Source organism: Sebastes umbrosus, chromosome 13 (assembly GCF_015220745.1).
Source record: "Sebastes umbrosus isolate fSebUmb1 chromosome 13, fSebUmb1.pri, whole genome shotgun sequence".
Lineage (NCBI taxonomy): Eukaryota > Metazoa > Chordata > Actinopteri > Perciformes > Sebastidae > Sebastes > Sebastes umbrosus.
In genome coordinates this window covers 23,724,028-23,751,086 of record NC_051281.1, presented here as the reverse complement: position 1 = coordinate 23,751,086, position 27,059 = coordinate 23,724,028, and the positions used below count along the sequence as shown (strand labels likewise).

Genomic DNA, 27,059 nt, shown 5'->3' with positions numbered 1-27,059 from the left:
ACAACTTTTTACGTAATGGTTAGTAGTAAATAGTGTAAATATTGTCAGATGTGATGAAAAGCAGCATCTTCCAAAAGTGCTTGAGCTGCACAATTAATTGAAAATTTATCGAAATACGCAATATTTGTTAAAGATGAAATGTGTATCATTTTAAATTAAATATTGTTGTGCTGCAGAGATGTCCTGACCTACACATCATATTCTACAGACTTAAAGGGGACATATCATGCTCATTTCTAGGTTCATGCTTGTATTTTGGGTTTCTACTAGAACATGTTTACTTGCTTTAATGTTAAAAAAAACACATTATTTTTCTCATATTGTCTGTCTGAATATGCCTGTATTCACCCTCCGTCTAAAACGCTCCGTTTTAGCTCCTGTCCCTTTAAGACCCCCCCTCCCGATAAAGCCCAGTCTGCTCTGATAGGCTTGCAAGAAAAATATGGTGCACCTATAAAAAGGTGGTTCTCAAAAGTAGTAAAAATTATGATTCCCTCTAATATCGCAAATCGTATCGCAATTGCAACATCAGTCAAAAATAATCACAATTACATATTATTTCAAAATCTTTCAGCCCTAGTTTATGCTATAAATAGTCAAAAATAATGACAAATGTTCAAAATAGACTTGTAAAAGTGCTTATTTTGTCAAACCAACAGCCCAAACTAAACCCTCAAATATTGAACTTGTTTTTTAGATCATCGAAAAGCAGCAAAAAACTTAAACTTTTATGGCAATCGTCATATACCTAGGTCCATAAATGAAATTTGACTACTGCGTTTAACCCATCCTAAGTATTTAGGGTAGTGGGCTGCTGTGAAGTGCCTGGGGAGCAACTTGGGGGTCAGTGTCTCACTCAAGGACACTTCAAAATGCAGACAGTAGGAGCCGTGGACCGAACCGCCAACCTTGTGGTTAAATGACGACCCACTCAACCCACTGAGCTACAGCCACCCTTCACCACCATGTTTTAGACGGTGGTGCTGTCAAATATTGTTTCTTCTTCTATAAAAAATAAAAAGCGACATAATGTGTAAAAATAATATGTTTGACTTTCACCACTACTACACAATAAATGGAGCTGCAACTAATGATCATTTTCATTATCAATTAATCTGCTGATTTTTGTATTGCTTGTGGAAATGCAACGTCACCATGGGGACGTCTTCAAATTGCTTGTTTTCGCCAACCAACAGTGCAAACCTCACAGATATTCAGTTTAGAGTGTTTATAAAACTGAGAAAAACGGCAATGGCTTGCATTTGAGAAGCTAACAATACATATTTTTGGCATTTATGCTTTAAATTACTTAATAATTAGTCAATTATCAAACCTGTCGGTGGTTAGTTTTCTGTGGATCAACGAATTATTTCTTAAAAAATCTACAGTCTTTGACCCCTACATCTATCGGTTCAGAGTCCATGGCATGAAATCACTAGAAAAGTAGAGCTATGGTTGTCAAAGTAAGGTCCAGGGACCTTTTAGAGGTCCTTGAGTTGGTATAAGGGAGTCCACAGCAGAATTGTCACAACAGAAATCATAAAGAATTAAGAATAAATAACTTTTCCAATAGTAGATTTCATTGAAACCACTATTTAGCTGTAAGTCCTACCTTTTAACAGAGATTTAGAACAAAATCTTATTCTACTAAGGGTCTGTAGTCTAATGGTGATCTGTTAGGGAGATGTGGAGAACATAAAGTGAGCAGCTCCACTGTCAACCAGCAGATGGGGGTAGAGGCCAAGGTCAGTTTCTTCCGTCAGCTTTAACCTGATCGCTACCTGGTAGTTCACACAACATGACCAAAACTAGTTCAGAAACAAACCAACAACAGCTTAGAGGTCACAACGGTGTCCAATATAAAGACTAAATTCCTTTTTTGTTTGATTCCCAGATGACTCCCAAGACTGATAAAACCTAAACAAAGACAGACAGATTCTCAGCACTGTTTCGGTTTGTAATCATACAAAACACACCAGATGTCACACTCAAACATTAACATGAGACTGCACATTTATGTACACGTTTATACAATTCAAATCAAACACGATTTGTTTCTCTGGTGTTTTACACTTAGCTTGTGGCAGTGGCATTGGTTGGTTAAAACTAAACATATCACATTATACACCTATTTTTTTTTACAGCAGATTTATACATTATATACATAAATAAATATGGTTTTCTCTCTCAGCGCTCAGGATAAGCAGATAAGAAGAAGCACGAGTGATTCCATCATGGATCCATGAAACTCTGAAGATTGTTTTTAGTAAATGTCTTGGTCAGCTGTTTCATCTTGACCATTTCAAAAAGCAGTTTCAATTGTTGGAGTCACTTTTCACAAAAGTCAGACTCTCTTTTAAATATTCTGTGTTGCTATTATCCAGGTTGATTTTATTTTTTTCCCTTTTTACGCGGAGTCGTTTGGTTCATTGTGATTCATATTGTCACAATCGTGTAGTTTTTGTGAGAGCTGAAATTCAGAAGACAATGATGCACAAGCACACAGTCCTGCAGATGTTTGTCCACACTCACTTTCTGGGTGTTTGGATACTTGAGTTTCTGATGCAGAGTATCCAGAGAGGTGACTCTTAAACTGTGCCAGTCAGTTCATATATGCGACGGAGCAGCTTTATGGTAGATCCCTGATGTCAGCCCAGTTCCAGTATGTCCAGTTAAAGCAGTACTGGCCTCACTGTACATGGAGGGTGGAGCGGTGGCTTTCTGCGGCCAGCAGGGGCAGCATCGAGCCACAAACCTCCTCCAGGACTCTAGGGTTTTTCCTGACCAAATCCAGACTCCTGAGGTGATGCCCACCACTAAGCACATCAAGTACTTAAGCATGAATACGGCGTAGTCGGGGCCCACGCCCGAGCGCTGGCGCTCTGACGGGCAGGAGCAGGCCAGGGCTCGCTCCCAGCTGGGCCGGTAGTGCTGCTCATAGACCAGGCAGGCCACCACGATGGTGGCGGGGACGGTGTACAGCACCGTGAAGAGCCCGATGCGGATCATCAGCCGCTCCAGTTTGTCCGTTTTGGTGCCGCCTTGCTTGATGATGCTCCGGATGCGGAAGAGAGAAACGAAGCCGGCGAGTAAGAAAAGTGAGCCGGTGAAGAGGTAAACCACAAGAGGTGCGAGTACGAATCCCCTCAGATTCTCCAGACTCTGGTTCCCCACGTAGCAGATTCCAGCCACGGGGTCCCCATCCACAGAGCTGAGAGCCAGGACGACGATGGTCTTGACGCTGGGGATGAGCCAGGCGGCGAGGTGGAAGTATTGAGAGTATCCCGCGATGGCCTCGCTGCCCCACTTCATTCCCGCGGCCAGAAACCAGGTGAAGGACAGCACCACCCACCAGATGGAGCTGGCCATGCCAAAGAAATACACCAACAAGAAGACGAGGGTGCAGAGAGCTGGGCCGGTGGTGTCGTAGAGGATGTGCAGCTGGTCACCACCGATGCTGCTGCTGGCGCCACACGCCACTCGCTCGTGACCTGCCACCAGACGGATGATGTAACCCAAAGACACGAAGAGGTAGCAAGCAGCCAGGAAGATGATGGGCCTCTCCGGGTACTTGAAGCGTTCCATGTCAATGAGGAAGGTGGCGACGGTGGTCAAGGTAGAGACGAAGCACAACACCGACCAGAGTCCCACCCAGAAGGTGGTGAAGGCGCGTTCGTCGGCCGAGAAGTAGGGTTGGTGGCAGGGCTGGGCGCAGTTGGGTAGGGGTCCGGTCTGGACCTGGCCGTACAGAGCGTGGGACTCCCTCTTGATGGGGACGAGGGGGTCTCGACAGCGACACTCCCTATCACACTGCGGGGGGATAGGGGGTCTGGTCCGGCCTTTAGGGGTGGGCTTGGGGAAAGGTGGAGCCAGGGTGGTGGTCTCGCTACTGTTCTGGTCCATGCACAGGGTCTCGTCGCCAAGCTGAGGCAGCTGCTCGCAGCTCATCCTCTCGGGCCACTCGAAGCCGTACTGGCTCATCAGAGGGGAGCAGCCTCGTTTGGCCCGTTCGCATACGGACCGGCAGGGTGGCAGCGGCTTCCGGTAGTCCGGCAGGCAGATCGGGGTGTACATGCTGCACAGGAAGAAGAGCAGGTCTGGAGAACAGCGGATCCGGACCAGGGGCCAGAACTGGTGCACCTCCAGCCCAACCTCCTCCTGGGTGTCGTGGTTGAACTGATTGGGCATGTAGGTTAGGTTGTAGCCGATGCCCCTGCACATGGGCACAGTTATGGGCTCACACACCAGATCCTTGGAGGCTCCTAACGTGAGACCAGGACACCGGAACAGCAGCACCAGCAGCAGCACCAGGGGCCTCAACATAGATGCCATTTTTTTTTTTTATTTATTATTAATTTAAAGTCATTAAAACAAGACAAAATGAAAATAGTAATAGAGAAGGGGTGAAGCAGATTTCAGTTCATCTCAGAAACCTGGATGATTGTTCTTCTTCTGCTGGATAGACCAGGACCAGAGTTTCATTCTGCTCCTTTCAGCCTCTTAATGATTAAAAACAGAAACAAGTTGAACTCCAGGCTGGTAAATCCAGTTGGTCCATATAAAGGTCCACAGAGCACCAGGCCGAGCCTCCCTCTGCTGTCAATCATTCACCAGAGCTCTCTCAATCATTACGGAGAAAGTTCATCTCCTGCTGGTCACGATCCAATAAATTTAACGACCTTGTAACATTTTCACCAGCCCTGGTTGCAAACGACAGAAAAAGTCGCATTATGAGACTCACAGTTGGTAAAAAAAAAAAAAAAAAAGGCGTAAAGCTGTCCAGGGAAATGTTAAATTAAGGTTTAAAGTGAGCATAAAAAGTCTCCAGTCTCTCTGCGTCCCGGTGCGTAAAATCCACTTGACGTTTATTCCCTCAGTAAAATGTAAAAACAGCTTTCAGGCACATTTTTCTTTTCTTTTTCAAAGTTTCACAGGTGCCATCTCTGCTGCCTCTAAAAGAAGAAACAAAATAAAAACCCAAGAGTAATCCGAATCGTCCTTCAGAGGAGAAACTTGTCCGGTGTTATGAAGTGCGGCTGCAGGCTGCTCTGAGAAGCAGGACGGAATAAAGTCCGTCTGGAGCTGCAGCAGCTCCTCATCACACACACACACAGGGGCACTCCTGGTGATGCGTTCAGGGGCGTCAGGAAATGTCACGATTCGATACCTGGAGCTGCACAGAAGAGATTTCAAAGGAAGAGATTTGAAGAGAAAAAAATGCAGATTTTCTGTGTAACAAACTGTCAGTTCTGTAAACTCCATTTTATTTCATTTTTCATTTCAAAATTTATTTCGAACATATAGAATATAAAGAAAAATAAAGAAAAAGAATGATCATACCAACAAGTGGACAATAAATAAAAAAATCAACAAACATATAAATCTAAATATGCACAATGGCAAAAATATAACCAAGGTTAACGGTGAGGGTCATAAGTTGCTCAAAAGTGATAGTTTGATTTATAACAACAAACCAAAACAGTTCTGAGATGAAAGAAGAGACATTATAAATGTCTGACCACATATTTTTTTACTCGGTGTTTAATTTTGATTTGTTAAGACAATAAATAAGCACGTTTTTGTGTGAAGTGCTTTATATAAGTCAAAGACAAAATACATTAGGACTGCAATTATAGATATAATGAAGCGAAAAATCAAATAATTTTGAATAAAATAACAAAATGAGGAAAATTAAAGCTATCTTAAGAAAAAACTAAATTATGAATAGAAAAAATAACAATATAATTTTATATAGTTCAACTGAAGTGATTTATTTATTTCAAATGTCCTTGTAGGCTAATTCTGAAGAAAAGTAGCTTAACTAATGTACTACATAGACGTACATAGGCATACAATTTTGAGGTACTTGTACTTCAGTATTTACATTTTATGTTTCTATGTTGTCTTATGTTTTATTGACAGTTTTCTTAATAAACAACTTACACAATTAGTCAATTATTAAACTTTTTTGCTATTGATTTTCTGCAATTTGACTAATCAATTAATCAACAAATTGTTTCAACACCAGATTTCAGATGTCTATAGTTAAAATAAATTCCACCACATCAATCTACAACATTAAAATGCTATTTATTACCAATGACAATCCAATAATAGCCCATAAACAGGAATTAATTTGAGTATTTTTTTTTAATGTGGTATTTATTACTTTTACTTATGTTAAAGATCGGACTACTTTGTAACACATTAATTCAATTCAACTTCTGATCTCCAGAATAATCTGAAAAATCTCAGTCCTAATCTGGATTTGTAATTTGTCAATCCCCACAGGTTGAATTAATTAAAGGTGAACTTCCTGACTTGTTTCTTTCCTCTTTATTCTGCAGCCCAGTGAAGCCTGATGTCTAAAAACTACTTTTGACACAGTCCATGTTGTCTCCCACCAACAGCACCTGAACGCATCAGTGAGTTGTATTTATGACTTCCTGCATTAGGAGGTAGGAGTTTACCAGGAGAACTTGAAGGCATCAGATGATTGATGAGGTCTCTCCACCCACTGACACCCAGACCACACACACACACACACACACACACACATAAAACAATAGTTGTTTTAATAGTGACCGGTATATTCTATGGCTTTTTTAAATAATTCATCCTATTTTTCAACTTTTCTCAGACTGCAGGCTGTTTTTAATAGTCTTGGTTAATTTTTCGTGTCTTGAATGTTCTTTTTCTCATTGCTCATTTCCTTTGTGCGCTGTAGTTCTTAATTTTTCATCCAGTTTGTTAATTTTAAATAATCTGTTTGTCTCAAACAAAGTTTTCTGTCTTATTGCTCCTGTGTTCCCATGACGACCGATTTCAGTTTCATCTTTAAATTTGTCCTTTAAGTATCACGATACATGGCCAGGTGTATGTATAGAGGAATATGCACATGTTTGTTCACATACACATGTCCCAGACTTCTTGACAGATTTCTAATCTCAGTTTGTCATTGACATCCGCAGACGGTCTGTCATTTCCTGTTTGCTCTGATTACACTGAAGACCGGCGACAGGACACGATGGACCGACATATTTAATGCAAACACATACAACAGACATAAAACAAAGCACACTCATAGCAGGCTTAGTTCTTATGATTAGCCATTTATTTATAGACTGCATTCTGTATTTTCAAACCCTTTTTGTTTTGTTTTACCGAGGTAAAGAGGACCTAAGTTCTTCATCGTCTTCTTCTTCCTTCTTCCATTTCATTGCTCAAATGTTTTCAGAGACTTTTTATTTAGCTGTAAAATTAGAAAGTTTGCTCCGGCCTTTGGGCAGTGCTTTGTATTTCCTCAACTGATCTCAACATGGCTGTCAGGTCACAAACTTTCTCATTTTACAGCTAAACAGTACACTACAAGATGTTTTTGAAAATATTTTTTTGTGAGAAATAGACATTACAGTTACAGAATATTGATTCATATTTGATCAGCGCTGCCTAGTTTGACCGTTTAATCGGAGTTCGCGAGTGATTGACAGCCGGCTCATAGACGGCAGGCTCCAGCTCGGCTCTGATTGGTTGTTTTCCTCCGGTCTGTGAAATCTTATAGATGCCATTAGGAGCACCGGAGGACACAGAGGCACATGACTTTTTTCAGATTACCTGTCTCATGTACTACTGTCAGTTATAAAAATAACCTTTTTTTAATCATATTTGCGCCAATTCTACCCACTGCTGCTTAAATGTTTAAACCTTCAAAGAAAGAACACGTTTATATAAAAGCGTATTTAAATTGTCATTAGTTTTCAGTGAAAATGATGTGCTGACACTCTTCATAGAGACAATTTCACACAATCAAACAGTATTTCATATCTGAGGTATCAGTTAAACATTTTTGATACTTAGTGCCAATACCAAAGTTTCACCAGCAATACCAAAACAATACCTTTTTTTTTTTTTTTTACCCCTTTACTTTTTTTCTACAAAAAAAACATGGATGTTGTGGATATTTCCATTTCCATGTGGAACGTCTAAACACAAGCAGCTGCAAAAGAACTTCGGTAAATAAAATACAGCCTAAAATAGGCAAACGTTTAGTAGTTGGAGCCACAGACACATTTCAGTCGGTACCAAAAAAGAATGTAGAGGTTCAATTTCCGGTCCTGTTCACCACATGTGTGAGTGTGTGTATGTGTGTGGAGACTAAGTGAGTAAACGCTGCCAGCATTGAATGCATTGATGTCTAAATATAACTACATCAAAATAATTGGAAAAATCTGTGGTGCTCAATAACTGATCGTATGACTCTGCTTTCCACACACCGCCATATCCCACATCGGACAAAGGTCACAACGTTCTCTGGGGGACAAAGGTCTCAAAGGGTGTGTTTGTGTATGTTGCTGTGTGTCTGTGTGTGTGTGTGCATGTGTGTGCGTGTGTGTTTGTGCTCAACATATCAGCCGAGAAAAGTCTTTCTCAGTCTGATTTACCTTCACTCAGGTTACTTTGACAAATGAAAGCAAACATCGAGGAGTTCATGCGTAAAGCCTGGACGGCATCAATCTCTCATGTTTACACACACACACACACACACACACACATACACATATATATGTGTGATTACTTGTGGTGATTTTCCCAGCTGTAAGTGAGAACACACGGAGACCTGCATCACTAGCGATCAGGTAACTACAAGGTACACACACACACACACACACACACACACACACAAATCTGTATTTCTATACTAGTGAGGACCCTCATTGACATAATGAATAACCTCGCCTGTTACCATAACCTACTAGTTTTAACCCAGACCCTCAAACAGACATTCGAAGAAGACCAGAACACCAGAAACAAACTACTCAAACCTGTCCTCACTACAAAAGTCTAAAACTCAATCTGGTCCACACAAAGATGGAAGTACAAAAGCACACATACAGTACGCTGCTGGGCAACAAGTAAAAACTCATTTTATTAATCATCAACCTACTTTGTTCATTTTTATCAAAGATTGAGATATATTTAAAAATGATTGAGGACAGAAATGCAGAATAAACGTTTCTGGAGCCCTTGTCATCACGTCAGATGTTTTAAAGGAGCTACCAGGAGTTTCTCAACCGTGGCATTAGCACTCCATGTTGGCTCAGCTGATGCTGATTTTCAATGTGAATTCTTACTGTACTAAAAATTGAACTACAGTTTCATGTGATCAAATTCATGTAAACCTTGACAACTTGTTGGAGTCACTTAAAGAATTGTAGGAGCTCAAAATGGGCCAGAAAAGGTTGAGAAACCCTGATTTGAAAGAGAGAATTGCACTCCTTCGGATTCACTATCAACTTTTTTTCAAAAAAATCAAAATCGATGCAGCAGAACCAGAGATATTGTTTTTTCTTTTACTCACGCATTCTCCCTGTCTGCCTACATTACCCATAATGCAACTCAACCACAGACAGCTGTGGTAGACGAGCAATGTGGCCTGAGCAGGGATGAGGAGCTGAATACAGAGGTCTGGTAAGCTCACTTCTTTCTAACTCCATACCTCCAGATTTTTTTCAGTTTCATATTTGTAGTCTTCAGTCTACTTCAGAGTGTATTTTGTAGGCAATTCACCATTTTTACAACTGTAGCTATCAGCCGACTCTTTTTTTCTCTTTGTCATCAATCAGCTTTGGGTTTTTGCAATTTTTGAATCATTTTTAACTCTCATGGCTTTTTGGCTATAGTACCACTTCCGTGAGCAAATCCAGCATCTATTTTCTTACGCTTTTATTTTGTAGTTGACAGAGAGGACACATACAAATCAGTGTCCATGTGTGACTTTGATTTGATTGTAATGTTTCTGCCTCTAAACCTCTCTTTGTGTTCAGTCTGCACACACCTTTAGACTATTTACTTACAAATGATGCAAACTTTACTACAGAACATTTTTTTTGGTCCAAAACCTACAGTAGATTGTGTGGCAGCCTCTTTCATGTCAGCGCTGCATGAAAATCAACATGCAGAGACTTGGAGCTTGTTTGAGTGAGTGTGATCCGTCACAGTGAACAAACATCACGACTGTTTCGTTACTGTTGTCTCAGACTTTTTTTTTTTTTAACATCAATCTGTATTTGTATTGTCTGGCTGTATTAAGTCTCTGCAAGTTGATCTTAATGTGATGGTGAAATGAATGGAAACCAACAGCTGCCTGGAAGGGAAGAAAAACACATTAGAACATACAGTAAAGTGACATAACTGTGATATATAGTGAATGAGGGTACGTTAACATTTAAAGCTGTAAGTTTCCGCAAGTAGAGGTGTTGTGGTCTTTATTAGCATTTTCATCAAGGACAGGACACAACGGGTCAGTTAAATGTTTTCAGCTTAATGTGCTGATTCATATGTTTTACAAAACTCCAGCATACGGATGGTCAAGTAACATTTTTATTGCATCCCTTGTATCATCTATAGGAAGAAGAACCCTAATCGTTTCTGCCAAGGTGAAAAAGTGTGCCAAATCAAGGTCTTTTGCACCAGAGGCCGCAGTCTCCACACCTCCTGTCTCAGACCAACAGGTAAAAGTGAGACTGTTTAACTTTTGCAAGAAAAAGTAACGCAGCCTTCTGCTGTAAAATGAATAGTTGAATTCTTGAACAATGAAACACACTCTTACTCAATTTAATAAACTCAGCTACACTTTGCTGCTACAGCAATACATGTAGCTGATGATGGCTGAAGCTAAAACTTAGTAGTCATTTAAATGATATTACAGGCCGCTGCTTCTCTAGACAAAACAAGGTCCATTTGGTCACTGTTCTAGAGCTTTCAACCATATCACATGATCTTCATCATCAGATTAAAGCTGCAGTGGGTTAAAATGGAGCAAATGTGATTTTAAAAAAAGTTATTTTTATAAAACGGTCACTATAACCTGACAGTAGTGCATGAGACAGGTAATCTGAAAAAAATGTTCTCCTGTGTCCTCTGGTGCTTCTAATGGCATCTGCAAGATTTCACAGACCGAGCTGGAGCCTTGCCGTCTCTGAGCAGCTGTCAATCACTCGCAAACTCCAATCTAATATGAATCAATATTCTGTTGCTGTAATGCCTATTTCCCGCTTCAAATGTTTTCAGAATCATCTTGTAGTGTACTGTTTAGCTGTAAAATGAGAGTTTGTGACCCGGCAGACATGTTGAGATCTGTTGAGGAAATACCAAGCACCAGCCAGAGCACAGCCAATAGGAACGCTCTCTCTCTGAAATGACCTGTGATTGGCCAAAGTCTCCTGTCACTGGCTGGATTTTTTTTAAAGCCTGAAAACAGAGCCATGAGGAGGTGTAGAAGTCTAGTTATCTCTCAGAACACTTGAAGTACAATATGCTGAAAGGTTATTATGGAATTCTTGCCAAATGATGACAAAAATGTACTGCCTACTGCTGCTTTAACTTTTTTTTTCTGAGCACTTTAGACCTGAAATAACCGATTTTGGCCTTTTTTAGCTTTGTCTTTAATCTCCAACATCTCTGGAGGGAAATATCTGTCTCTTTAGCCGTTAAATGCTCCACTCTGTTCAACAGCTAAGTCGCTAATTTTGTCTGTCTGCTGTTTGCTTCTGAGAGGTATAGTGTACAATGGGGTTTTTAGAGCTTTTTCACTGTAAACAACGCTATGAGAGCAGTGACAGTGAGCCAAAACAGTAACGGACAGATAAGCAATGAGCTGAAACTCACCGTAACGCTCTGTAAAGCCGAGGGGAGCTGCAGATTCAGGTGATAATTCTTTCTTGGATTCATCACTATGATCTTTAAGGACTTCTTGTCCATGTTGTCATGAAACTCAACTCAAATTGACATGGTATCACACTGCAATACAATTGTCTCCTTGTCAATAAATGTGCAACTTCTAGAAGAGCTAACGAGGGGCATGGAAGTAGTGTATTTAACTCTGTTATGATGAAGACGTGTGTTTATGTTTTGATTTGTTTTTACAGTAAATCTATGTTTCTGTTGGAATCCATTGTAACTGCTGTGAATCCAAGCGGACTAAGGCCGAGGGAGCAAGACCCAAACGTTTCAGAGCCACCTACAAGGGGTCAGTGTGAATTTTGACACCTGATTTTGATTTAGTTTTAGTCTTTTGAAGAATATGTATATTAGTTTTAGTCTAATTTTAGTCATACATTTCTATTAGTTTTGGTCTCTGTGTGTGTGTATGCACTTGTTTTAACAGTAAAATGACATTTGAAGCACTGAATTATTAATCAGCACAAAAACTAAACGACCGTCAGTGGAGTTGTTGTCCGTCAAAGCCTTTTTGAAACAACATCTGTTCCTGTGTGGTTTCATTTCTCCTCCCTGTCGGCTCATACAGGTGTCTGCACAAAGCCTCAGTCCTGCTGTGTGTACACACACACACACATACACACACGCACACACTTCTCTCTGTTGATAACACTGTGACAAATGTTTAATTGTAATTGATTTAATCGCTCATTAATCATTCCCTGTTATCAATCCTATTTGGATTTTAGTTTATTGTTTTGAGTTTAATTTTTTCTAACAATGGTGGAGCTGCAGTATATTGACATCAGTGATAAGTGAGCTCAGTTTGGTTTCAGTTCTTCTACGAACATAATCGGGTAGCATTCTGTCCAATGATTTAAAGGCCAATCAGTCATTTTTATATTCCTCTACATGCTACAGGTGTATTTACATAACCAATAACTTTTGATTTAGTTGTTTCTCATCGATTTGGGGCTTCAGAAATCAGGATACAGCTGACTTTCAAATCATGAAGCCCATACTAAGAAGAGTGGAAAAACAAAAAACAAAATATTCTTGTCCGTGTGTATTGCCATTATTTTGTACATCTTCATATACCGGCACAGACATAGCAATCAGTCAATTAAGTCAAAATAGTGATGATTAGTTTTCTGTTGACGGATTATCCTGTGAGCAGAATCTTAGAGGAGCTTATATTATACAATTACACATATATTTTTTAAGGCTGATTCAGATTTTTGTTTTTGGGGCTAAATATCTTACTATTTATAAACAAAATCTAAATAAATTAAAGTATGATTACATATGTGCAAATGTAGAGAAACCATGTAAGGAGGTTATAATAGAGATAATTGAACAGTTAAATGAATAAATAAAACATGGGAATTGCATGATTTATCTTAAATACTCAGAAAAATTGTACAGAGTTTGGTTGGTAGCCAGTCAGTCAGACTTGTTTTAGGTTGCTGTGGTTCTGCATGGTGAATTTGGATTCATGACCTCAGTATTTTTTAAAAGTCCTGGGTATGACCCCGCCTGCAAACTTAAAAAAAACAAATTTATCCTGATTTTGGCTTCAGTGATTCCGTGTTTGGACTGCGTTAAAGCCTGGTGAAGGAAGTTGTTTTATTCTTAATTGCAAACAGATTTTAGTAAGGATTCGAGTTGGGAAAAAAAACAGTGGATCTACCCTTTAACACTGACAAAAGCACTCAGACAATCTGCTCGGCTCAAACCTGCTGAAAGCTTGGACGTGGCTAAACGAGCCTCTGAACAACCGGGTCACTGGGAACATTGGGGCCCTGCCAGCTTTTGTGTAGCAGCTCCCTAAATGTCAGGGCGGGGGGGCACTGCGTGTGTGTGTGTGTCAAAGCCATACACCCTCCTCTCATGTTGGGAGAGCAGAGGCCCAGTCCTTCACTCCCCTGTGACCGTTGTCCACCTCTCCCCCTCCTCCTCTCTTTTTCTTTCCTCCGTCCTCTTTTTCTCCTTAAACTGTCTTTTGTTTTCATTTTCGTTGGCATTTCTGCTCCGTCGTTGTTCGGGTCCTAAATGAGTCTTGACTGGCCCGCGGGCCATTGGAGAAGCACAAAGGACTTCGTTCTACTCGCTACAGTTGATCCATTGTGGGCGTCCCACAATGCACTAATTGGCGATGACAATTAAGCGTGGTCGACACTCAGCTTCAATTTGCCCGCTGCTCGACATACATCACAGGCGAATGATTCAGCTCCCTGCTCTCTCAGACAATATGCATATTCACTCAGGCAGGTTTACATGCACCTTGTATCCACATGAATCTGTTTTTTTCCTCTCAGCTCAGTTTGAGGCTGAGCTCATAACCTGACAAGCAGCCACAAGCTGACACGTTATCGTGTGTCATCTCAGCAAAGTTCGAGCTAGTTTGGAAGTCCATTCTTGACCCCTTGGAACCAGTAGTTGTCAAAGCAATCTCACCACAAAGTCCATTTTAGTGGCTGTTCTGGAGCTTCTTTAAATTATATCATATGATCTTCTTCACCAGATGGAGTTTAGCCTAGTTATTATGAAATTATAGTGGAATGGAAATGTTAAAATTTCCATTTGAATATCTGGGTTGGCATGCTACCAGCTCTGTGAGGCTTTGAGCGAAATGCTAATTCTAAAATGCTGATGTTTAGCAGGTAAAATGTTCACCATCTTAGTTTAACGTGTCAGTGTGCTAACGTTGACTGACTAGCACTAAACACAAGTCCAGCTGAGGCTGATGGGAATGTCATTAGTTTAGTCATGGACCAAAGTATTGGACGAATTGAAAGTTTGACCTGATGATGGCGCTAGAAGAAAAGTCAGAGGATCAGCAAAGTTGTTATAATGCATCCTGAGGGCGACATTAATGTGGGTACCAAAATTCATGGCAATCCATGTAATAATTGCTGAGACACTTCATTCAACACCACAAATGTCAGCTTCATGGTGGCACTATTAGAGAATCACCACAGTCATTAAGATTCATCATATTGGACAATGAATGTACTGTATATACAGAATTACATCAAAATCCATTAAACAGTTGTAAAGATATTTCAGTCTAAATTACCTTCCCATACCGCTAAACTGCATAATCAAAATTCTTTTTGAGGGAAACGTATTTTCTCCCAGATTGCTGTCGCAGTTTTAATCAGTTTTTAACACGTGATTAACGTTGTAAATGGAAACAAAACAAAAACACAACAAAACTACTTGGTTAGGTTTAGTAAAAAAAAACATCATGGTTTGGCTTAAAATGACTACGACATTGAAACAAATAAAAACCAAAATGCAACATAATTTAGTTAGGTTTAGGCAACAACACTACTGGGTTAGGCTTTGTAAAAAAAAAAAAAAAAAGTCATGGTTTGGCTTGAAACTACTTAGAAACAAAAAAAAAAATGCAAGAAATGACTACGTTATGTGTTAATTAACACTAGTAACAATGAAAGGGACACCTGAACTTCCTGGAAATGTTGATCTACAGTTGAACTACAAGTCCAGCGAATAAAGTCATCCTACATTTTTAAACAATCCTTTCTGTGTCCCATCAGATGTACCTGCTTTTCTCTGCATAACTAATCAGCCATCATGCTTTTTAAGAATGATCCCTCACTGTTTAATGATCTGCCCCAATCTCTTGTTTCAACAGGAGATGCTTCATATCAAGGAAGAAATAATACCGTTTCATGGGACTTTATAACGTACCTGTGCATCAGTGATGCTGTGATTCTAACACACTTTTCCTTTTGTTACAGATCTGTAAACTGAGAGCCTAGGATGCTTCTACAAGACCTGCTGTTGTGTTATGTGTTGCTGGTTGACGTGGACGGCAACGTGAAGCAATGAATGTAGAGGTAAGTAATTCGCTCTCTTTCAGTTATGGTAGGGATTTGTCTACCTGGGAATGACGCGTCTGGTTTGTTCCAATTCACGAAACAATCTCACCGCAATGCCCGATTAGCTGTTCTGGAACTTTTGACCCTAACATTAGATCTTCTTCAGCAGATGGAGTTTGACGTAGAATTGTAGATGTTCACATTTACATTTTTCGGAGCATTTTAAGGACTTCCTGTCCATGTTGAAGCTTAAATAGGTCGCGTCTAGGTGGTTAGCCACAAGTTGCCAAAAAACGTGCGAGAACTCTCGCATCACTCGCTGCCCGACGATCTATCCTAACCATGACCATTTGAGGTCAATGCCTAACCTCAACCATCTCGTGAGAGTTTCGCAATTTGTGGGTTACCTTCTAGACACGACCAATTATATTGAGATTTAAAGTTGATTTCTATCTGCTGACGAGGATTGTGTTGTGTTGTTCTTTTGCGGATTGCTGTGATCGTCACCTTGAATTCATAACAATCCAGTTTTATGGCAAAAAAATTTAAATGCTTAAACAGTATTTAAATCTTTTCCAAGTCCTTCCTGCTGCACAATCCACTTCTGTTCATTCATATGCTCAGTATGTTGTCGATATTAAGTACTGTACACAGCTTCCATTTGTAGCTAGCGCTGTTAGCTCACCAATGCAAGCCAACACTACTAGCTTAATGATCATTTAACTAAATTAAACACAGTAGTACAGCCGCCATTTTGGACTGAAAACACCAATGAGTCCATAGCCATGGATGTATAAAGGGACGTCTGTAAATCGGAATATACATTTTTTTTTAGGAAAATCAACTTCCCAGTACGAACACTGAAATAGCCCTCTATTAAATAGTTATTAATTAAATCATAAATGAACTAATAATAATAATGAACTAATCACAATCATATGACGTATCCGGTTCTGCCAGCTTCCTGCTAGCTGTATGTGGCTGTAATAATGGATATAGTGGCTGTAATTCACCACTTTTATTATCTAATAATACACCCATGGGCTGTATACTGTAAGCCTGTACCGTGGTGGATGTATTAACGTCTCTGTTCCCAAACAACCGGCTATCGGCCAGTAGCTAGTAGTGCTAGTAGCATGACATGAACAGAATTTAATGTAGTTGTAGGCTATTTAGTAACACGCAGGACAAAAGCATAGGACACAACCTCTTATCGATTATCAATTCTGGAGGTCCTTGACATGAAAAAGATTGAGATTGAACTTCCATTTATGTCCGTCGCTGACTTTATGCTCCTCTGGGAGGCGGCCAAGCAAAAAAGTTTAATAATTAAGAAAGTAAGTTAATAGTTATAATAGTATGCATATTTATAATTTATAATGTTTGTATTGTTCAACATAGGCCATTTCAGTAGAGACAATAAATGACAATAGAATAGAAATAATTTTGTTTTACTTTTGTACGGCACTTTGTAGGTGGACGTTTTACTGGCGTCCGATAGTCGCTTTCAGTCCAAAATGGCGGAGGCGTAGCTCTGCTGCTGGGCAATGACGTTGCAATGGAACGAACAATTGACTTTCACTTCTAAGCAATACGTTCTTTAGAAGGAATATAAGAGCCGCAGAAGTTAAAGGAAGTCAAACCCAAATATCCTCAGGACAACAATATGAGCATTTGTCCACACAGGATTCAAACACTTTTACTATTAAGAAGTTTGTCTTTATTGGCATCAGTGGCTAGCGGACAAATCTGAACAAAACCAGAAAGGAGGATTAAATCTGAAAATCAGCTCCCTGTATTTGCATAAGAAGTTTGGCTGCAATGAAAAGAAACAATCATAAAAAAACAGACCAATAACTTAAAAAGTGCAAAAGAGAGAAGACATTTCAGTCCAGTTATTCTACTTAAATACTGTATAACATATTCTTCTCAAAACACGTCAAGTAAAACATACTGCGATGATCGTAATGTGCCTGCAACACAAACAATATTTCCAGTCGTGTGACAACCTGTAAATAAATACAGTTCAAATATACTCATGGTTTGTCTAAACTGGGTTTTGTCACTACAGTGAAAAGATAACAGAGGCTTAGCAGGTTAACAGGTAAACATCATTCACAACACGTTGTTCATATTTATGATTCCAGATGGAAAAGAAAATTGGCAAAATTGTAGGAAGGACAGTAAAAAAAAAAACAATTTAACACAAACTACACTTCCAAGTTGTACGAATGAACAGACAAACATACTGCATAAAACAAGCCAATGAATAAATAATAGTTTTAAAGTGATCAAATGCACAAGTCTACAAGTCAGCTACTGTAACTACATAGAGGCAGACTACAGGGGGGGGGGGTAATTTGTGCTCTCGATTAAGCATCAATATTCTGTAGCGATAGAAACTATTTGTCCCTCACAGTTCACAGTTTGGTAAAGTATGTTATGGTTTGGTATGCAACCTTTCTTCAGTCAATTTGGAGGTAAAACTGAAACTATATAGATTCAGATTTTGCCTTAAATATATTTTACAAGTTAACATTGCTTAAAAAAGACACATTTTATCACAGTAATTTGGACTCTCGCATTAGTAATCTGTGATAGGAGTACTGCTATCTGAAATACTTAAAGCGTAATAAGCGTAAAGCTTTTAATTTAGGCTAGGTTGAGGTTTGATTATTTTTTCGGTCATCTACTTCCGTGTGTGTGTGTCATGTGTTGCGAGTAGATATGTAATGCCCAGTCGGTAATGAATGACATAAAGCTCAACTAAAGCTTCGGATTGCGGGTTGGGTTTGGGTGTTCGGGTCTCAAATTTAGCAGAACCAGTCTGGTTCAGCCAGGTTAGCGCTCCGTTTTAGGCCTGTGCAGAACTCTTATCTGTGTGGACAAATAAAACACAATAAATAAATAATGATCCATGAAACCTGCTGGCCTCCATAGAACACAAATGAACAGCATGATTTAAAAAAACAAACAAAAAAAAACCCAAATTAAATAAATAAATAAAAATTCACAGTCAACATATACTATATTTCAACCAAAGGCTTTAAAACCCTTTCATCTGTTTTTATGCAACAGGCACAATCAGTCAACAATAACACACATTTCATTTTTAATATCACCTGTATGACCTTAGAAACTAAATAAAAACAAAAGTAATGTAATCGACTGACACATTAGTGCACTTTTCCTGCCATATTTTAAACTACACTGGGTTATTTAGTTTTTAGTCTACAGTATCCTACATGCTTCATAAACATGAATAACTGTCAGTCTGATATATCAAAAATACATATTCACGAATGAACCCACTGCTGATTACAGCAGATTGTTCACACTTACATAAATTCCCTTCAGAGTTAACATGTTTATGGCTCAAACAAGTTGGAAAAACAAGATAAAGACAGATGAACAAAGAAATAACACAAAATAAAATAAAATCATTCTGTCTGCAGTCAGACTTCAGTTTATCAGAAAAGAAAACAAGTAGCAGGAAGAAATAGCAGCTACGTTTCCATCCAAATTATTATAAATTCTGGCAACTTTAAAGCTGTAATCCATGACTTTATGAAGCCCCAAAAAAGTTTCCAATTTCTGATTGGAGCAACACTGTATTTTGTTTGTAGAAAAAAAAACTAACTGTTAAAAATGTAATTTGCATGATTAGCCTCATCAATAGTTTTAGATCCACCAAAAACATGAACTGATTCTGAAACAAAAATTTGCAAAATTTTTGCAAAATCTTGAAAATGATTTTCTGTTTTTCTCCTTGTTGATTTTGTTTTTGGGCACTCATCAAGTTGACTTTATTGGCTACAAACCTAATGTTTATTATTCCAACATTAAACATTATTCCAACAGTAAAATGTGCCATAAAACAGGATGGGAACACAGCTGGTGCTGCAGTGTTAAAACATAAATGTAAAGTGTCTCCAGACCTTTATACATGACAGCAGTGAGTTATAAAGGCCATCTAGGTTGCATAGAGATACTAAAAGCTAAAGCTGCGATCGTTGATAGATTCTGCATGAATAAAGCCCAACAGGAATGAGAATCAGAGGAAGAGAGCAGGGGGAAAGGCAACAATGAAAGAATAAGTTACAGTAGATTATTGCCCCGGTTATTTTACAGTTAGACTGACGGAGGGAAGTAAATGTGCTCAGACAGACAGACTGACGGAGTCCCTTTTTAAATTTAAGTCTGTTTACATTTTACATCAAAAGAACATTGATTTAAAATGAGTGAGTTACAAAACATCTTTCATTCCACAGCTACTAGTTAAATAACTCCGTTTAAGGAGAAGGAGAATGAGATCTGATAGAAGATGGATTTCTATACTTCAATCACGGCTATCATTTATAACTGTTATTGTTATTATTACTATTATTGGGTAAAACATCTCAATCTAATGGCTCCATTTACATCCCAAATGTAATCAAATACTCCTCCTAAGACTTGAATATCACCGTAAAACTTGGATTTAGTCAGTTACAGTGGATTTCATTGGCGACAAGTTGTCACGGTTAGAAAGAAAATTATAAAAACCTCCACAGAAACTTATGATACCGTCCCTGCATCATAATCCACTTTCCCGCTGTCGATTCATATGTTCCAAACACGGATATTTTCCCAAATATATGACCAAATACAGCTGAAATTTTGTCAAGCTTGTGTGTCTGGAATAATGACCAGTAAATGATAACTTTATTGGGGTTTTAACTTTTTATCTTTATGATAATCACATGCAGTTTGGGGCAAGTCATAGTCAAGTCAGCACACTGACACACTGACAGCTGTTGTTGCCTGTTGGGCTGCAGTTTGCCATGTTATGATTTAAGCATATTTGTTATGCTAAATGCAGTACCTGTGAGGGTTTCTGGATCAATATTTGTCATTGTGTTGTGTTATTAATTGATTTCCAATAATACATATATAAATACATATATAAATACATTTGCATAAAGCAGCATATTTGCCCACTCCCATGTTTATAAGAGTGTTAAATACTTGACAAATCTCCCTTTAAGGTACAATTTTAACAGATACAAAAATTTGATTAATTTGTGATTACTCGCGATAACTATGGACAATCATGCGATTAATCACGATTAAATATTTTAATTGATTGATGGCCATTGTACTTAGTAATATTACGGCAAATATAATAGTATGTTTGGAACATAGTGAGCATGCAGACGGACAATGAAATAGTGGAAAGTGCTGCAGGAGTGGTTTGAGAAGCTTCTATTGATATTCTTTCATACTGAAATACTTTTGGATGGAGTATCACTTTAACATGAGTAGGGCTGCAACTGAAGATTATTTTCATCACAGGTAAATGTTTGTTTTTTTCTCAGTTAATCATTTAGTCTGTAAACAAAGACAGAAGCCTGATCGGTTCCCAAAACTTCCTTATTTTGTTTGAACAACAGTCAAAAACCGAAAGAAAAACATCAAATCTTCACATTTGAGAGGCTGGAACCAGAGAACATTTTGCCTTTTTGATAAATTATTAATTAATAGCTAAAGCTGTGAATTAATTTTCTGTCCATTGACTAATGGTTTCATCACTGAACTTGTGCTTGTTCCAACTATTAGTTTGAATGTCTCCAGTTTATCAGCTGTGATTTGGAATAAGTGAGAGCAGTGATGTGGTAAAGAGATGAAGACTGGCTGACAATGACCTTGACGTGTGATGTTTGACTACAAAATACAAGTAGTTCAGCCTGTGAAGCCTGGTGCAGCAGTTCTTCAGTTAGTTTGCTCCCTGCTCTTAACAGTAGGGCAAAGAGGGCTAAGCTCAGATGTGTGTGTTAGCTGGTACACACGCATAAACACAAACCTGACGACGCATCAGGCGCTCTGAAATTTGTCACAGAATTTGTCCTGTGGTCACACACGAATCCGAAAAACAGGCACTTTGTCCAGCGTCATGGCCTGGCAGCACCCGAATTGTTACTGCATTTGTGCGTCTCAGGTGTCTTGGTAGGGCAGATGAAAGCACCCGGGGCTGTCGTCGTCAGGTGACCAGAAGGAGGACGGCCTCTTGTGGTGGAGTTCTCGACGAACGCAGCGAGGACACGGCTGAGCTTTCTGTCGACACTCCGTGTGGAACACGGCGCCACAGCCGTCACACCTGCAAACACAAAGATCAACACACAGGTCAGTAATCGAGATATTTTTTTTGAGAAGACAACGTGTCACAATTCCATATTACACCAGTGTTCATTTTCGTTGACCTTTTATTTTCCACGACAAAAACGAAACAAAAACTACTTGCATGTAAGAATGTTGAAATTGAAAGACTCTGCAAAGTCCAAAATACATTTTATGATACTTTTAGAATACCGGTAATTTATTCCTACAATATCCATGCATGTAAAATACGGTATCTAAATCTATCTTTAAGTATTAAACACTCCCCCCTTGCAGTGTTAATTACATCAACGAAAACTATGATGCAATGTGTGCATTTGTGTCTACAATTTAATTTCGTAAACTATGCAGAAAAATATACCTTAACCTTTTTCTCACAACACAAACTACTCCACGAGGTCTCCATGACTGTGAGAGTTTGTAAATGGATGTTTTGATATAGTTTTGCTGTTGTTAAATGCGGCCCTCATTTAATTCAGTTTGACTTTTCTCAGTTTTTTGATTCTCTGTTCAGCGTGGAGGCAGGCAAGAAAAACAAAGTTCTTTTCAAGAATTCAAGATAACACAAGGAAAGTAATTGATATACAAATGGTCATTTTGGGGGTGAAGTTTTAAACACTTCTCACTTACAGTCTTTGTCAACATAAATCTATGAAGAAATATATTCGCCTACGACCTTTTCACAACGAAAACTTTGACGCAATGTATTTTATTTTGTCATTTCCGGCGTGATACAATTCCATATCGTAAACTATCTTAAGAAAAATATTTGTCGATGACCTTTTTTTTCATGACGAAAACAAGATTAAGACTAAACAAAGAGTAAGATTGAAAATTAAAACTTTGATGCAATGTATTACATTTTCAGTGGATCACAATTCCATATTACACTAGTGTTCATTTCATTCATTCAACAAAGAAATACATTCGTTGACACCCTTTTTTTACACAACAAAAACAATACTGAAATAACTTACAATTAAGCATGTTCAAAGATAAGTTATGTACCGTATTTTGCAGAATCTTTCAAACTTTGTCATCTAAAAGTATGAAGAAAAATATTCATTGACTACCTTTTGATTCATGACGAAAACTAAATAAAAAGTTGATAAAATTTGTCACTAGATAAAAAGTAAATGATGATGTGAAAGACGGGACAAATGAACTAATTACTGTTTTAATGCAAAGTTTATTCAACAGTCTGCACGCATCTGACAGACTGATAATATCCCTTAAGTATGGTACTGAAGGCTGTTTACAACCAGTTATTGCTAATTACCCGTACTGTCAGTGTATGATTAACAAAGTCAACAGCTCCGCTCAGTTCCAGTAAGAACAGTAAATACAGCTGTTATCAGTTAAGACTTCACACTTCCTTCACAAGTCATAAAACAGAACTGTGCAAGGAAGGTGTGTATGTGTGTAAATGATAGTACAGACTGAGTGTCAGTGTTTCTTCTAGGAATCGGGCTCTGGACTGTGTTAACTGTCTTTGTCGGAAATAACCATCCACATGCCAACCAGTGTCACTAACAAACTGCAGAGCCCCAGTGAGAGCACTTGCTCACGTACACGTAATCTTATTGCTTAAGTGGCATCCATTTAGACATACTGTACTTTGTTTTTTTATGACCTTTTTCGACATACTATACTATGACTTCTTTTCGACATACTATAGTATGAATTCCTTTTATTTCCTTTTATTTTTTTCAATATACTATGATTATTTTCCACATGCTGTACTATGACTTAATCGACATACTATGACTTTTTTTTTACAAACTATACTATAACTTTTTTTTTTTTTTTAAATTTCGACATCCTTGACTTATCTATGACTTATTTTTTTGATTAACTATAGTACATCTTTTAAAAAGGTTTTCGACATATTATACTGACTTTTTAAAAAAATTTCGACACTCTATACAATTACTTTTTTCGACATACGTATTTGCTTTTTTTAACATACTATACAATTACTTTTAAATTTTTTTTTAGACATGCTATACTATGACTTCTTTTCGACATACTATACTGACTTTTTTTTTTTTACATACTATACTATGACTTTTTTAAATGTTTCCGATATGCTATAGTATGACTTTTTTAAAATTATTTTGACACACTATACTTTGACTTCTTTAACGTTTTTTTCCGACATACCATATGACTTTTTTCATTTTTTCCACATGCTATACCTTGACATTTTTTGTCTGTTCCACATACTATACTAAGACTTTTTTTCGACATACTATACTATGACTTTAATTTTTTTCGACATACTAAACTATGACTTTTTTTTAAAATTTCCACTTACTATACTACGACTTTTTTGTATGTTTTTCGACTTTCAAAGTGTGACTTTTTTTTTACTATACTATGACTTTTTAAAATCTTTTTGACATACTGCACTATGACTTTTTTTCTACATGCTATAATATGACTTTTTAAATTATTTCGACATACTATACTGACTTTTTTTTTAACATACTATACTATGACTTTTTTAATGTTTTCAACATACTATACTATGACTTTTTTTTGTCTGTTCCAGATACTATACTATGAATTTTCTTTGACATGCCATACTAAGACTTTTTAATTTTTTTCAAGAAACAATACTATGACTTTTAAATTTTTTTTTTACATATTTACTATGACTTACAAAAAAAAGTCATAGTATAGTATGTCGAAAACATTTAAAAAAGTTATAGTATGTCGAAAAAATAAAAAAGTCATAGTATAGTATGTCGTCGAGAGGAGGTCGTGCTGCTCTGGTTCTACCTATATGGCGTGGAGAGGAGGTTGTGTTGCTAAGGCTCTATCTGGTTGGCGTGGAGAGGAGGTCGTGTTGCCCTGGCTCTATCTGTTCGGCGTCAAGAGGGGGTCGCGTTGCTTTGGCTCTATCTGTTTGGCGATGCCTGGAAGCTGCTTGACATCCTCCTGGATCCACCTTCTCACTTATATTCACATTATACATATTCATTTTTGTCATGGATTGTCTATGTTGTATTTTCATTATGTTGTTACTCTGTACACACGACATCTATTGCACGTTTGTCCATCCTGGAAGGGGGATCCCTTCTCTGTTGCTTTTACTGAGGTTTCTTCTATTCATTCTCCCTGCTAAAAGTGTTTTTTTTTGGTTAAGTTTTTCCTTATCCGATGTGAGGGTTGCACTGTCAAGGATAGAGGGTGTCGTATCCTGTACAGATTGTAAAGCCCCTCCGAGGCAAATTTGTGATTTGTGATTTTGGGCTATACAAATAAAATTGACATGAATTGACTTGACCATCGAATTTTTTTTTAAATGTCATAGTATAGTATAGTATGTCGTAAAAATGTCAGTGTAGTATTTAAAAAAAAAAAGTCATATTATAGCATGTCGAAAAAAAGTCATAGTATAGTATGTCGAAAACAAGTTATAGTTATTTATGTCATAAAAAATATAAAAAGTCATAGTATAATATTTATAAAAAAAGGCGTAGTATAATTTGTCGAAAAAAATTTAAAAGTCAGTTTAGCATGTCGAAAAAACAAGTCATAATATAATATGCCTAAAAAAAAGTCAAAGTATAGTATGTCTAACAAAATAAAAAAAAAATAGTATAGTATGACGAAAAAATAAAAATAAAAATGTCATAGTATAGTATGTGAAAAAAAAGTCACAGTATAGCGTATCGAAAAAAAAATGTAAAAGTCATACTATAGTATGTCGAAAAAAGTCATAACAAAGTCATAGTACAGTATTTCGAGGAAAGTCATAAAAATGTCAGCATATTATGTTGACAAAGACTCTCTGGGTCTCAAATTTAAATTGGTCCTTACAAAGACAGAAGAACATGAGCAAACATTCAGTTACAAAGCATGTTGAAACACATACTAAACCTGAGGGCCTGGAACAGAAATAAATCTAGCTACTAGCTCAGGCAGTGACATTAATGCTACACTTTATGTCCTCTCACTCCCGCGAGTTTCCCTATGGCTCTGTACTACTGGGTATTATAAAAGGAGTTCATTCAGCATGTCAGTCTCTAGAGAAATATTTTTCATACAGGTGCTTTGCTTTTAGGTACACTCTCAATGCAATGTTCTTGTTTCAACTCATCGCCTTCTGAAGAACCTCTCCAGATGCTTCTGCAGAACAGGATTTCTCAAGGTAGACTGAACATGAGGCAAATTTTGGACCGACACATGGATTCAATCTTGGAATAGTCCACTCAAGTTAAAATGTTTAAATTTGAGGGAAAGAAATGTTGCTTATAAGGCGTTTGACTCCACTTCATGAACATGAGAGGAAAAAGAAGAACATTTAAATTAAAAAAGAACTGGAGTTCCTGGTAAGTTTTAGATCAAAGTCAAAGCTGTCACTCAAACACACGTTACATTGCTAGCTAGCTACAACTAATGATTGTACAGTTTTTTAGTTTGTGACGAATAAAACGCTCACCGACAAATTTGCAAAAATAAAGCGAGGTAAAAATTTGCTTCAAGTTCAATCTGTTTACACTTTATATTACTACCTTACTCATATTATACTTATTGGTACTGTACATACATATTCTACTGCATTTGGTCCACCTGCTTACTCACCTGGTTACATACTGTTTACATCTTTGTATATATATTTATTTGTCCTTATTTATTCATTACAGTATATATATATATCTATGTGCATACCTGTCCACACCTGTTCTCATTATGTATATACATTTACTACATTACTGCGCAAAGTATTTACATCATAGTTTATACACATTACTATTACTGTAAACCTACCATATCTACCACAGCATTAGATTTTATTTCTATATTTTAGCTGCTGCACTTTTTTGTGTCTTACATTCTAATTTGATTTTACTTACATGGCTTTTTTTTTTTTTAAAACACATTTGTCGGAGGGATCCTGGAATCTAAGAATTTCATTGCCAACGACTGCTTCACAGTAATTGTTGTGAATGTGACAATAAGAACGTGATCTGCACCTTTTAAAAGGTCAATTATTTCACATAGAACCCTTTTGGAAGCATTTATTCTGAGATTGGTGGTAGTAGTATGAAGTATTTTCAGATCAAACTAGAATTCACGGAATTCAAGGTCACAGTGACCTTGACCATTGACCACCAACTCCTAATCAGTTCTTCCTTGAGTCAAAGTGGACATTTGTGCCAAACTTGAAGATACTCCCTCAAGGCGTTCCTGAGATATTGCGTTCACGAGAATGTGACGGACGGTTGTCACCAGCGCAGAGGCATAATAAAATCTAAATCAATCATACGTTTATCTATAATCAATGATCAAGTAATGGTTCAAATGTATAGAAAGGTTACATCTGTA

General features: G+C 37.8%; 2 protein-coding genes and 1 long non-coding RNA gene across 5 annotated transcripts in view; 1 reads left to right on the top strand and 2 right to left on the bottom strand.

The window, feature by feature from the left end:
- Positions 1 to 265: 265 nt before the first annotated feature.
- fzd5 (frizzled class receptor 5) lies at positions 266 to 6,701 on the bottom strand. Its single transcript, XM_037788833.1, has one exon. The coding sequence runs from the start codon at positions 4,330 to 4,332 to the stop codon at positions 2,608 to 2,610; it is 1,725 nt and encodes a 574-aa protein (XP_037644761.1). The 5' UTR covers positions 4,333 to 6,701; the 3' UTR covers positions 266 to 2,607.
- A 2,333-nt stretch (positions 6,702 to 9,034) lies between these two features.
- On the top strand, positions 9,035 to 26,209 carry LOC119499718. Of its 3 annotated transcripts, none has more exons than XR_005209432.1 (6): positions 9,035 to 9,463; positions 10,408 to 10,511; positions 11,928 to 12,028; positions 15,486 to 15,584; positions 21,544 to 21,728; positions 25,795 to 26,209. It is a non-coding gene; the product is annotated as an uncharacterized LOC119499718 (long non-coding RNA). The 3 variants fall into 3 exon arrangements; XR_005209431.1 differs by lacking the exon at positions 25,795 to 26,209 and adding an exon at positions 22,217 to 22,304 and having other exon boundaries at positions 9,036 to 9,468; XR_005209430.1 differs by having other exon boundaries at positions 9,037 to 9,468.
- Positions 20,964 to 27,059, bottom strand: part of plekhm3 (pleckstrin homology domain containing, family M, member 3) — a 45,045-nt gene continuing 38,949 nt past the window's right edge. The window contains exon 7 of the mRNA XM_037788869.1: positions 20,964 to 21,702. Within this exon, the coding sequence (XP_037644797.1) occupies positions 21,540 to 21,702 (163 nt within the window). The 3' untranslated portion in view covers positions 20,964 to 21,539. The remainder of the gene's footprint in view (positions 21,703 to 27,059) is intronic.